A 14,265-nucleotide genomic window follows, 5' to 3' on the forward strand; every position below is an offset into this window, starting at 1 on the left:
GATTTCTTCACTAATTATTCCTTCTATCTCATTTAACAAGTGCAGCGATGCTAAATTAAGTTGTACATTGAGTACAATCCATCATCATCCTTCCAACCCCCACCCGCTACCCCATGCAAATGAAGTTAATCTGTGATTTTTTTCTTTCTTTTCCAAGTACAAAAGTGAAGCTGATGTCACACAGCGGGACACTGGCCACTTTTACCGGCTGCATTTTGCTGTCTTTACTTCCTTTTCCTGCTGGTTAACTCTCTGTTATGTCTGAACAAAGTCTGAAAGTCCTTTAGTCCTCTCGTTTAAGTTACTGATTAAACGCAGCGAACGCTCCTCTTCAGAACAATGCAGGGTGTAAAAATATCTGTCCCATGCAGTCGTTCTTCCAATGGTCTTTATCCTGCTCCGGTGATTTACACGATCTTTGCTTATATGTAAAACAACTGAGAAATGTGACGAGAGGGACACATTTACACAGTACGTGTCAGATGTTTGGACACATACATGCATTATAAATGAGTAGATGTGTCCAAACATTTGACTGGTACAAGAAGATCCATAAGAGGGGGGTGCATGTAGTTCAGAAAACACTGCTACATTTAAGCCCTTTAGCATGTTTGCTCTTCATACATCATGGTCTGGTTCTAATCATTTTCTCTTTCTTCACCACGCCTGGAAACGTGTCAATAAACAGGATAAATGGTGTTAAAGCCGTTCGACTTGAATCCCTGCCTATATTTGCTCATGCCATTTTTTTCCCCAGGCCCTCCAACTCGAGGGCTGCTGCACATTGGCACGCTCTGTGTACACAGGCAAAAAGGTGTGGTCATGGCTGTGTTGGTAACTTTGGTGAATGAAGCACACATGTGACAGAGTGAGCAAAGGAGCGGATGCACAGACGCAGCACTGAAGGAATTTTTGGGATAATTTTGATCGAGAATAATAAAGTGATTAACGGTGTTTACTCAGGTGAGTATGAGCTGTTTTATGTACTACATGTGTACCTTTAAAAGAAATGAGAACTTCTAATTTCACACACACACACACACGCACACAACTTCTCAGTTTGTGATACTTTACAGGTTTGATAGAGTCGCTGCAAACTGAGACCAGTTTGAGTATGAATAATAATCAGGTGAGTTCCTGTTTACTATTTGTATTAAAGCATTAAAAGTCTGACGTTTATGACAATAAACGGGTGAAATGAACTCTGTTTGCTTCTGGTTTTTAGAAGAGTTACCCTGTCTACGATAACCAGGGGTTTCAGCACGAGCTGGGAAGACCCGCTCCATATTCTCCTCAGCATGGCTTCCCACAGATGACCCCCAACCATGTTGTCGGCGCTCCCCAAGTGATCAGCACCCACCACACACAAACACCTGGATCCCCACATTTCCCACGTCAACAGAAAGGTAAGGCAGCGGTCGTGTCACCGCCGACTCGGGTGGTCCTGCTTAACAAGCAGAAAGCTGTTCGTAGAATCATTAACTTGTTTGTACTTTGACTTTCAAGAAGTAGTGTTAATGAACAAGGAGACACACCTAAGTCCTGATGAGTTTCATTTTGACTCACCTCTTCCAGGATGTAAATGTTTCATTTTAAAATGACTAATGTGACAAACATAAAGATAATCCTGTCAAGTGTCTTTTCCTGCCCAGTTTACTGTCATGTGTGAAGCGTTTTACAAGCACAGGGAACAAAAGTGTTGCACAGAAGAATATAAATGCGTGCAAGATAAAAGTATATAAGGCAAATAAAAGCCTCAACTCCTCCTAGACATCAGCCAGGTTCAGAGGGGTGAAACAGCGAAGGGAGAGACGGTGACGCGACACCATGGAGGGATTTACAAAACAAAACTATATTAAAATGGATTCTAAAATTAACAAGATGCAAATGGTGCAAGTTTATAGAAAACAAATGACCTCATGGTTATGTTTCTCATCTTTAGAGCCCAGTACTGAAATACCAGTATACACAGGAACAGTTTCTTCCCCCAGGGAAGAAACGCTGGTGCACATTTGCATGCATCCATGTGACCTGAAATTGCTGTCAAATGCTGTGTAGATGCCATGTAAATAGTTAGAGAGTAACTAATAACTAATGTTCAGTGCTGCTCGTGACCATGTTGCTGCTTTCTCTTATTCCTACTGTGTGTTTATCTTTATTTATCCAACTCTTTCTCTTGTTTTTTGCTTTTTCTTTGATTATTTAATGTTAAGTACAAGAGAGAGCAACTCGCCACCAGAGTCAAATTCCTTGTTTGTTTGCACAAACATGGCGAATAAAGTGATTCTGATTTTAAAGGATGCAAAACAGCAATTTCTACCATGTGGAGGTGATGGAGTCCCTACTGACCCCTCCTAAAGTACAACGTATCACAGAAATCCAGCTGTGTGGATAAACGTCTCAAAATGTGAACCTGGAGGAGCTGGCTTCAGTTTCTCCAGCTGCCTTTTGTTATAAAAACTTCCTGACTTGATTGAATTAAACTTAAAATCAGGGTCCAGGTTGACACTTCTGTTGACTGGATTGTTTTATTGAGCCAAGCAAGTCAGATCTACAGGTGCGTTTTTCTCCATTACACGGTAAATGCTAAGCGCCATCCAGGCTTTTCTACCGCAGAGACACTGAAGCAGTGGTCAGTCTTTTTAAGAGCCATATAAAATTGACTATAATATGCATAACAGTGAAATAATATATCATGTTTCCTTAGTATGGAACCAAACAGTTGTAGATTGAGGGGAAAAAGAAGAGGGTTTAATACAGAACCACATAAGAATGGGACAGAAGAAGACATAGACACAAACATGCATGCAGGCGGTTGAATCAGCCACAGACTATGAATATTTGTGGAGCTTTGCCCCCCCCTTAATGCTCCTAATGATCCACAGAACCAAACACAATCAGAAAAAGGGCGAGCCAGTTTATTTATGTCAGCACAAAGGAAGAAATACCCTTATTCTTTAACCTGTTTTAAGCAGTGAAGACCTAAAAACATGTATCTTTAGGTTGGATGGAAATGGAGTTAAAAAAAAAAAGCAGCTAAACTTCTCAGTTCATGATTGGAAGAAAGTAGGGCCTCTTCATCCTCCGAATGGCCTCTGTTTAACAAAAGGAAACTATTCTGTGCATTTTCACATTTTCATTCCTCTATTATCTCCCCTTTTCTTATTTGTTATGTGGCTGAAACCTCATTCTCGCCTCTTTTATCAGCTTAAGTGTATCAAGAAGATAAACTGTGCTCGGAGCTCCTTCAGGTACAGTGATGGGACACGACTTGGTGAAGGAGGAAGCAGCTGCAAATTGCCGTTTATGTGAAAACTACCAGTTAAAAGTGCTCTTCTGGTGCTGTCATTTGCTTAATTTGAACCTGATTTAATCTTGTCATCCCTCAGGAGCGAGATGCCACTGGAAGTACACTCTGTGTGCATGTTTGTGTGTGGCTGTCGCCATGGCGGTGGGAGGCCTCTTGCTCTGGTACTTCTGTAAGTTCACTGGAAGACCTTTGAAACTACTGTAGAATCATGTCAAGAAGAAACTTAGTCATTAAATGAAGTGAATGCAACTTCAGATAGACGCACACGCGACATGTTATTTACCAAAAACAGAGACGGTGTGTGAAAAGCTGAGAACACCATGGTTCATGGCTTTTTTTCTCTATGATTTCATCAGTTTTTACAGTTATTGTGAGGAGTTTTGATTCAGTTTTTAACATTTTTTTCAGCTAATTGAGGTTTGGACTCTGCGGCATCTCAAACCAGTTGATGTCTGGGCTTTAAGTGGATCATCGCAACACCCTGATCCTTTTTTTTTTTTCAGCCATTCTGCAGACTTGCTGCTGTGTTCATCATCATTGTCCCAATGCATGAACCAGTTTATCCTAACCTTAGCCGTGAGAAAGATGGTCCCATATTTGACTCCACAGGAGTTACTGGTCCACTTAATGACTGGAAGGTGTCCAATCCTGTAGCTGCCAAACAAGCCCAAACCATCAAACCTCCACCACCATGCCTGCCAGTATAGGTGTGAGGTGTTTTCCTCTCTACTGTCGCCTTGTGCATGCTCAGGATGGGGGATCAGATCGAAGACAAGATTCGATGCAATCTGTTGGTTTTCCTTATGAATCGGCTGGAAATGATGTGTCTGGAAAGCATCTGAGATGATGCTGTGTAGTGACGCAAGAAAAAAAAAAAGGTTTTCTTAAAACATGCTACTGTGCATTATGACCCAACAGGTTGCACAGGGTCAGCTGTAGCTCAGGAGGAAGAGCAATCATCTACCTCCTGGGAAGTTGGTGGATTGATCCCAGGCTTCCCCTGGCTGCACACTGAACCCCGTGTGGCCAATGTGTTTAATGGGGTCTGAATCTGTGAGAATGGGGAAAGCACTTTGTATATAAGCTTAGAAGTGCTGTATGGGTGAACATGACTGGAAAAGCGATATGAGTAAAGTCCGGTTTCTCTGAAGGACATTGTTCTTTAAGTCTTGTGTTTGCTAAGACTTGAAAGTTGAAAAAGAAAACACTTTCTCCAGGCAACCAAACAAAAAAGTTCTCTCTTCAGCCTTTCTTCTAGCAGTCCAGTCATGAACTTTGACGGTCAGCATGCTAAATGTGTCCTGTAGAGTCTGACATGTTGACAGCACTTGCTGATGTATTTCCTCCTTGGCAGTGTGTTTACATGCATCTTGAGTCCCCCACACTGCAAACCCAAAAACCTTTTCATTCTTACAGGTATGAACCAGCTGATGTTCAGATAATTAAGTGCAACAACTGGTTGCTACTTTTCCTCTTAACCCCTGTGGAAGGGAAGTTTAGTCAGTGTGTCAATGTGGGATCAGTTGAGTTGAGTCAATAATGATGCTGTAATATGTTGTATGTTGAGGTTGTCTTTAGCTACTTGTGAGACTTAAAGGTGGAGTATGTAAGATTTTCAATATTTAAAAAAAAAAAAAAACTAAAAAAATAACTACAATCATAATTAGATAGTTTTTTAAACATGTAGGTTCCAGTCTGTCCATATTTGATGTGTTATTAAATTACAAGTTTAATTAATGACAAAGACCCTTCTTAAATGTTTGCCTACCAGTAAAAAAAAGTCCTTTTTGTCATTTGTCATTAATTAAACTTGTAATTTAATAACGCATCAAATATGGACAGACTGGAACCTACATGTTCAAAAAACTTTCTAATTATGATTGTAGTTATTTAATTAGTTGGTTTTTTTTTTTCTTTTAAATATTGAAAATCTTACATACTCCACCTTTAAAGAGTAGCAGATACTTATATAGCTTAGAATAAACATTCCTTTACATATATTATTATGTCACATGTGTGTTTTTGCAGTATTCTACAGATGTGTACTGGGTGTGACATGCGAACTTGGTGGGAAGTGTCTGAGCGCCTCTCAGTGGTGTGACGGGGTCCGGGACTGCTCAAAAGGACAAGACGAATCTCAGTGCTGTAAGACGTTCAGATCAACATCCTGATGATAATCATATTGTATGATGATTGTCTTGTCTGATATTTTTCTTTCTGTGCTGCCCAGTTCGCCTCCAGGGAAGCAGCTTCATGCTGGAGGGTTACTCAGCAAACCACCGGGCCTGGATGCCCGTGTGTGCAGACAGTTGGAATAACAACTATGGGGAAACTGTGTGTGAGCAGATGGGCTACAGCAGGTACTGATCATCTTCTACACTGGTGCCGTTATGCATTTGCTTCATAAAAGTTACCACAAACAACATTATCCAAACATTTTGAGTATTTTACTGCATGTAGTAATTAAAAGCATTCACGGTTTTCCTCCCTCGTTCGCTTTAAAGCAGATAAAATGCTGCAATGTTGTGCAGTTTCAGAGGCAAGAAAAAGTTTGTTTTTGCAAACAAATTATAAAGTAATACTACCAAAAGATTTAATATTTCTCCAACATGATAAACCAGACTGATATTTTTACGTATTTAATTAAAATTTTATTCAAAAATATATATTTTTTATTTAATCTTTAAAAATCTCTCCGCATGCTCGGCCTTAAAAAAAGCCAGCCTGTAGCAAGCTTGCAAACATTTGCAGCAGTTTATAGAAATTCATTGTTGTTGATTGTAGCTTAAACTGTTAAAAAAAAAAAAAAAAAACTTCTTTATTGAGAAAAAATGTATGTATTGTGATTGTTTAAGCTCCGTCTTTGCACAGCGTGGCCTCACATTGCTGACTTGTCCTTGTATGTGTCCAGGCAGGATTATGTCAGCTCCAGCCAAGTCAGTCCAAGACCTGTGGCTTCTAATGGATACATGAAGCTAAAACCTGGGAGTTATGCAGCACCGCTCATGCAGTCACAGCTCACTCATAGGTAAACACCCCCCTCCCTATGATTTGACATTCATAGCATATGATGTGTCTCTAATCCCTTCCTTTTCTTTTGCAGCCTGCATTGCTCAACCACAGCAGTTAAACTTCAATGCATCGGTGAGCTGCTTGGATAGGACTACAATATATGACTGAATATAGGATTGGTGCAAATTGATTTGATTGCTAATGCCAGCCAGTCAGAGTGATACCTGCTGTGGACAGCAGGGCAGGTTTGTAGGAAAACATGGCTTTAACTTGACTTGTCATACTCAGGGTGCGGCACGAGTTCAGCAGGTCCGAGCAGTCGTATTGTGGGTGGTACAGAGGCTGTGAACGGAGCCTGGCCTTGGCAGGTCAGTCTCCAGATTAACTTTAGGCACGTGTGTGGAGCCTCCATCATCACCCCCGACTGGGTCGTGTCTGCAGCACATTGCTTTGAAAGGTGAGCCTCTGTTCTCACTTTCCTTCACAAATTCTATATGATCGCTCTTTTCTTGATGTTCATATTATTGCAGTCAATCCAGGTCTTTAGATCACACCTAGTTATGGTTCAGCGGTATTAGTAGTAGCATGTGCTACAATTACAACACAATGATACCGGGGAGGCTCTGAACAGTTATCAGCAGTTTGTGTTTTACTGCAGCGGTGATCCATATATCGGTTACTGTGTCACTGATAAAAGTCCAACCTGAGTTTCCAGTCAGTGTCTATGTGCTCTGTGTAAGTTTCAGTTTCCACCCTTCATTGTTTTCCATGGCAGGTACAATAATCATGAATTATGGAAGGTGGCATATGGCGATGTGAGATTGTCACAAATAACTTCCAGGAAAAATGTTGAAAAAATCATACGTCATGAAAACTATGACCCAAGAACTAATGACAACGACATCGCTCTGGTGAAGCTCGAGACGCCGCTGACTTTTACAGGTAAGTGTTGCTCGTTAAAATGATTTGATCATATTTCCAAATGATTTGCCAACGACTGAAGTTCATTCATGTTTATTTACACAGAAAGGGTGAAGCCAGTGTGTCTCCCCAATGCTGGATTATTCATTTCTCCTGGAAGTCAAGCCTGGATTACAGGATGGGGAGCCTTGCGCTCATCTGGTGAGCTTTGGAAATTTTTCCATCACCACATGACGGTGCTTTACATGCTGGACTGACTTAACACTAGCCGTGCAATCACCTTTTTTCAGGGCCGACGCCTGACAGATTAAATCAAGCCCAGGTGACCATTTACAGCAGAGAAACCTGTAATTCACCTAATGTGCTGAGTGGGCAAATCACGAAGACCATGTTCTGTGCAGGCAGACTGGAAGGAGGAGTCGACACCTGTCAGGTCAGTTTTGCTCACTCTGCCTCCTCAGCAAACAAATGTGGTTCCAAAAACTTGCCAAAAAAAAAGTTTGGGAGGGTTTTTTTTTTGGTTTTTTTTTTGGAGATGAGTGATTCAAATTATGATACTATATGTAAACTTGCAGAAAAAGTCAGGAAATTTGTGTGTGTGTGCAACAATGCTTCTTTGCAATAAATAGTGCTGGCAAGAGCAAAACGGTGTTCCAGTCCGTACTGAAACTTACTTGGTACGTTTGATGTGAAACAACGTTCCTTGATCTGAACTGAGACACAGATATCATGTGGCTTTTCCATATCATGTTTTATTACATCATGAGTTGTTCCCAAACGCCACTGTTGTCCCACCCTGTTCTAGTTATAATGCAGTGAAACACACCTGAATCTGCAGCTTTGTTTTTACCTGCTGTCCAAAGTGGAATGATTTAAAAAAAAAAACAAAAAAAAAAACAACTAATTTTGCATAAACTAAAAATACATACATTCACAAGTTTTACACCTGTGAGAGAATATTCTCCGAAGCAGGAGTCATTATGTGCAAGAGGTGAAACCATCTCAACTCGAGTACAGTTGAGCTGAAAGTCTTTATTAATGATACAACTTAAACTTTCAGAAACACGTCCTACAAACACTGACTGGCTAAAATGAATCATCCTTCCATACAAATATCCCTAGAAACCATCACAAGAAGTTACAGCATGCAAAACGACATTACAGTTTATTGCTCTGATATCTTGAAACCACATTTCTTGGCCACTAGATGTCAGTGTGGTGATGCGGTCCGGACGTCACAAAAGATCAATTCTTTTATCGAAAAGATTGAGCTCCTGAAGTTCCATTTCTGCCATCACTAGCAATAAATCTTATACTGATGTAATACCTGTTTATTCCCCTTTTAAATGACACCACAGTTGTAAGTAGAAACACATTTGTGAGTTAGACAAACTTCCCTGCCAATTCAAAAGCAGCTTATTCTGCTATTCACTCTTGTTTTGAGCTTCTGGTATCCAAGGTGCCCAATTAGCAGCACCTGTGAGCATGGGCAGTCAGTTGGTAACTTAATTTAGGGCGGGGGTCACCAACTCCAGTCCTTGAGGACTACCAGCCTGACCCAAACCAGTGGCTTAATAACAGGCAGGTGCAGAAGATGACAACAGGGGGTTGGAGAATCTTGTCATAGGACCAGATCTGATGACCCCTGGTTTAGGGTCCCCGCACTTTGGAGTGCTGGTTTGTCAGCTACATGTCACAGTGGTGTGCCAGGCACTGTCCCATTTGGAAAGCGGCTGCTGGCGTAGCCTTTTGAAGCCTTGTTTCTGCCATAATTATCTTTGTTCAATGTGGTTGTGAATAAGCAGTCAAGTGCTGAGAAGCAGCTCTGTTTTATTTTGTTTACCTCACTTTAGTTGAGACGTGACAAAGCCAAAAAAAAATGGTGTAATATTCTATATTCATATATTTTTAAAATGTTAATGAAGTGTCTGCCTGTTTAGAAATGAATGTTTTTAGTTCTAAGAAACCAGTCAATGAAAATAAATCTCCTTTTGAGTTTCAACATGCAGATGTAACTGAGGAAAATCCCAGAAGAATAGTCAGAATACCTTGATTATTAAACTTTTGACAATTGTCACATCTTCAGTTGCTGGTCGACAGAGAACTGGAAAACAATGGTAAAATTTATGTAGGCTTTCTCATTTCACAAACTGTAAGCAGCCACAGCAAGCTAGAGCTACGTAGGCAACTCTGAAGCGTATGGACCCTAAAATGAGACACAACCTTGGTGCCTGCTCCAAGGTTTCCCCATTTGACCAAACTTTGCTGTGGCACAACTTCAAACTGGCTGTGAAGAATGCTTGCCTCTGAGCGGCTGGAATCAGTGACACCCACTCAAAAGACTCCAATTCAAAAGTCTTTATTTTTTGGAGGGGTAAGTATTAGACCAGGGGACTAACCAAACGGTTGTGGAACAGCCTCCCCTCCACCATCAGCCCTTGCCAATGAGCCAAATGGCCCGATTTATACCTTGTGCTGCTGATTGGGCCAAACCACCTTCCACCCAACAGAGGTGCTTCCCATACAACAAACTACATTCTAATACATTTTAAAATGTATATTTTCTTTTATTGTTGCTCTTATTTCTTACTGCTTCTTAAGGTTATTCATCTTCTGGTTTTAACTCCAGTGTTTTCCTTATGGGGGATCCTGCATGCTGGGGGCCCTGCCTGTTTGGTCTGGGGGCTGTTGTCATGACGACCGCTGCTGTTTGGGTGGCGCGGGGTCCAGCACTGCAGCTTCATGGCTGCGGGGTGGCCCCTTTGCTGCCTGGGAGTTGTGTGGTTCCTGTGGCAGCGGCCCCTATGAGCATGCGGGGGACTGGCTCCTGGTGTGGATGGATCCCGAGGTATTGTTTCCTCACATCAGCACCAAGTCAGAATTTTTATCACTTAATGTTTTTAGTTGTTTTATTAACCAGAATTCAGTTAAAGAGACAGTATTCAGGGAATGATGTTTTTCGGGGAATGTGGGTGGGTGGGTGTGCGGGGGGGGAGGGGGGGTTCTTTGCTCTATGTCCTTGTGTGTGTGAGTGTGTGGAAAGAGCTTGTGTCTATTATTTTTAAATGCCTTTTTATCCACTGTTTGTTTTAATCCTTATGACTTGATTTTATCCTGTAAAGCACTGTGTTGCCCGTGGCATGAAAAGTGCTCAAGAAATAAAGTTTGATTTGATTTGATTTGAAAAACAACTCCCGAAATTAATTTTATAAATATATTTTAAAAAAAAAAAAAAAACCTACCCACAGATAGTATACATTTACATAACTAAACCAAGAACCATTTCCCAGACCTAAAACCAAAGTACCCTTGGTCTGAGCCCCACCCATCTGCTTCATGGCCTCTCCTGGAACCTTTAAAAAGTGCTCAGGCCCTTAGGGAAACATTTGCCTGTTAACCCAGGAAGAGAACACCAGCCAGGTGAGCTAACGGCCATTACCATCTCCCACATCTGCTCAGTTAATCATAATTTCTTTTCCACCACAGCTATCTGCAAGACAAATGGCATCAGTTAATATGAAACAAACATTTGCATGATTCCATGATTGAATATTTACTGTAAACAAATATGTATAAAGTGCAAATGCACCTAAACCACAAAACCCAAATGTGCCACCATTATTTACTTTAAATTTTTATTATTTTTCTTTTATTACTTAAAACACTTTAGGTAAGGGGCAACTGCTTTGTTACACTGGCGTTTTGCAAAACCAAATTGCAGCATTACTGGGAGTGAACTCTTGTACTATCTCCATTGAGAGACAGGCTGGTGGGTTTTCCAAGATGATAATGACACAAGCAGCCTGTCAGAACAGGCAATCTTCTACAGAACTGTAGTCAAGGTTTGCTGGAAAATATGGTCCCTGTCCAGACAACAGACTGGACACAATCAATCTGTAGTGTCACAGGGCTGCCAGGAGGCCCGCCATGACTGCCCCTCATCAGGCCCGTTTGCACTGGAACATTTGTTGAATTATAAGTTGAAAGTGTGGAATGCTACATTGATGGCTGCTTCGATATGGTAACAGCTTTTGGTAAAGATGGAGTGATGGTGCACCTCGCTCACTGGAAAACCAAGGCTTGTTATCATTACAGGCAAGCTCAATGCACAGAAATACCGAGATGAGATTCTGCAACTGGTGGCAATCTCATGGTTCAACATAAACTCTGCTGCTCGTCTCAAAAATACATTTTCCCTACAAATATGGCTCTCCAAAGGTATGATGTTTATTGCCAAGAAGCACTGTTACAACCAACATTTTACTCGATTTTTATTCATGATTATAGTCATTTTTTCTGAGTAGCGTCTAATTTAGAATTTTTGACTGGTTGTTTGTTGCTTTATTGTTCAGCACCGTGGGCAGCTACTGTTGCTAAAAATGTGCAACATAAACAAACTTGAACTTGAACTAAGAAATAATCTCACAAAAAACAGATTTACTTACTTTTTGTGCCAAGCTTGGTAAGAAGAAACTAACCTGAGATACTTCTTTCTCCTGTGTGCTGCAGGGTGACAGTGGAGGGCCTCTGGTGGTCCAAAAAGAAGATGTATGGTGGCTGTTAGGGGACACTAGTTGGGGGATTGGATGCGCTCTGAAGAACAGACCGGGCGTCTACGGCAACGTTAGCTACTTTATTGACTGGATTAATGAAGAAATGCAGGTAACAGTGTTGACTCAGAAGAGCTGCATTCATTTATGAATTGAGATAAAGGAAAACCAACACGATAACGAGTTAATAGCTTTGAAACGTGTATCCTTTACATCTTATCAATTTTATAATTACCTTTATTTGACCAAATGTCAGTATTCTTTTACACTTTGATAGTATCATATCAAAGTATAAGTATCAGTAATAAATGTTACATGCATCCATGTTACTGCAATTGGCTGTATGTAACATTTATTACTGTTATCTGCCGTTGTTCCCCTTTCATTCACAACTATTTGAAATGCTAACATCTTTCAGTGATTTAATCTAAACTTGGAAATGAAAGCTCACTCTATGCACAAACAAAAAAGTCAAAAGTCAGAGAAAAATTCTTATTTTAATAAGCAAGCAACAAAATTTTATGTGTAAAGTACTTTTTAAGAGCAGATGTTACTAATTGTTTCACAGTAATAACACAAACATACAATGGGTACAACAGCTTCAGGACGGTTTTAATAACTGAATAAATAAAAAAAAATCTAAAAATGAGATTACATTTAAAAAAAAAACATATATAAACACACAGTCATCAGGCTATAAGCAACTCTGAAGCTGCTGCAGCCAGAAAGGAACGCTGGCAGATATTTGCAGACTTTATGTGTAAATTTGTGTGGTATTGTATGAAATTATTTCATCTTTGTTTTATGTTGGAATATAACTCACCATGAAGGCACATGTAGTTGTGCATTCCATAAATTCATGGATCTGTAGTTATGGCATCAGACTTTTCGCTATTATTTGCCTCATTAATTATGGTGCAACCTGTTTGATTGTACAAAATCATGTAAGTTAAAAACATTAATGAATGTTTTACACATGTAGCAAACAATCATCCAGGTAGAGAGATCTAATTCAATCTTTTTCTTTAAATTTTCACAGAAGTGAAAGACATTGATGAAGCTTTACTTGGTCACCTATGCACTTTGGATATGAAACTTTGGGAAAATCATCCATCAAGAAGATTTTTACTGCACAACATTTGCATTTATAGGATTTTTTTATTTTATTTATTAGTTTAAATATAAAAAAAAAAAAAATCAACATTAGTGGAGTTTTCCTTTTGGAAACGGCATTCAAAAGAAATACTTGTAACTGTGTATTTCCACTGAATCACTGCAACACACATGCAAGCACTTTTTGTGAGACGGCTGCTTTCATAGTCTGTATAAAAAAAATGTGTTGTTTTTCCATTCACACCTAGAATATAAAAATTACTCAATCACTCTCCTTGTTGTTGCCTGATGTACAAATGTATGTTTTGTTGATTTTTAAAATAAACATGAAATGATGCAAAAAAATTAAAGCATTGGAACATGTTTCTGCACTTTTCCTTTAAAAGCATTTTAAGATGAGTCTTAAAATTAATTTAAAATGGGCTTCCAGCTTTTGTATGGGAACTGAGTGCCCATACTAAATATTTGTTGACAAGATAACTTGCTCATCTTTTTTTTTTTTTTATTATTATTTTGCTGTCAGCCTGCTGTAAATGATTCACAAGATGTTTGTAATAAACTCAAGATGAGGTTACATTTCCATTTTAAGATCAAATATAGATATACGTTTGGCAAAACCAATGTCTTTCTTTGAGTCGGGGTCTTTTCTCTGCCCAGACCCACCAAAGTAGAACTTTATAAAGGATTTTCTTTTCAGCAGTGTAAGATGTAGTCAACAACAACACACATATAAAGCACTGAATAACATTATTGTTTATTAAGGCAGCAAAACTGCAGGGCATTCATTTAATATATTAGAGTATGTACTATGTAGTCAAAGAAACATTGCCTACATGACACGTTCAAATGCTAATTTAATCTAAAATTTTACTGCATATGATCAGATGTATTAACCTATCAGAGATATTTGTGAGAAATTTGATAAAGCTTAAGTTATAAAGCCATATTTTAAACCTCTATTTTAACTTTTTTTTTTTACTTCGTTTTACTTCGCTAACTGTTTTTGGTCGGCGGTACCATTAAACCGCCAGCAGGTGTGAGTGTCGCATAGCAACGAGCATGACCATAGTAACAAGCAGTCCACGCGACTCAGACAGCAAACAAACATTTTAAACATTTGAACTTTTTTTAAAACGTTGCTTTCAGTTAGCGGATTAGGTTAAGAAATTATATCCATGTTTTATTTATTTTTTAATTTTATTTTATAAACTCAGTTTTTAAAAAAAAAAAAAGTCTATGGTCTTTTTGCATCCCGGAAACGTGACGACACTGTTGACTTTTTAAATAAGCACGAGCCAGTCCCACAAAGTCTGGGTTGACGCCCCTTCTTACGGTAAGTCAACTATTTTGACTTATTTA

The 14,265-nt window shown here is 39.5% G+C and overlaps 1 protein-coding gene across 1 annotated transcript; it reads left to right on the plus strand.

Annotated features, from left to right (window-relative positions):
- Positions 1 to 408: 408 nt before the first annotated feature.
- Positions 409 to 13,188, plus strand: tmprss2 (transmembrane serine protease 2). Its single transcript, XM_079247088.1, has 14 exons — positions 409 to 963; positions 1,077 to 1,129; positions 1,226 to 1,406; positions 3,390 to 3,479; positions 5,339 to 5,455; positions 5,541 to 5,670; positions 6,222 to 6,338; positions 6,414 to 6,454; positions 6,611 to 6,779; positions 7,098 to 7,264; positions 7,349 to 7,444; positions 7,534 to 7,676; positions 11,753 to 11,905; positions 12,833 to 13,188. The coding sequence occupies exons 1-14, from the start codon at positions 885 to 887 to the stop codon at positions 12,836 to 12,838; spliced, it is 1,542 nt and encodes a 513-aa protein (XP_079103214.1). The 5' UTR covers positions 409 to 884; the 3' UTR covers positions 12,839 to 13,188.
- Positions 13,189 to 14,265: the final 1,077 nt, after the last annotated feature.

Source organism: Telmatherina bonti (assembly GCF_933228915.1).
Source record: "Telmatherina bonti genome assembly, chromosome: 10".
NCBI classification, from domain to species: Eukaryota; Metazoa; Chordata; class Actinopteri; order Atheriniformes; family Telmatherinidae; genus Telmatherina; species Telmatherina bonti.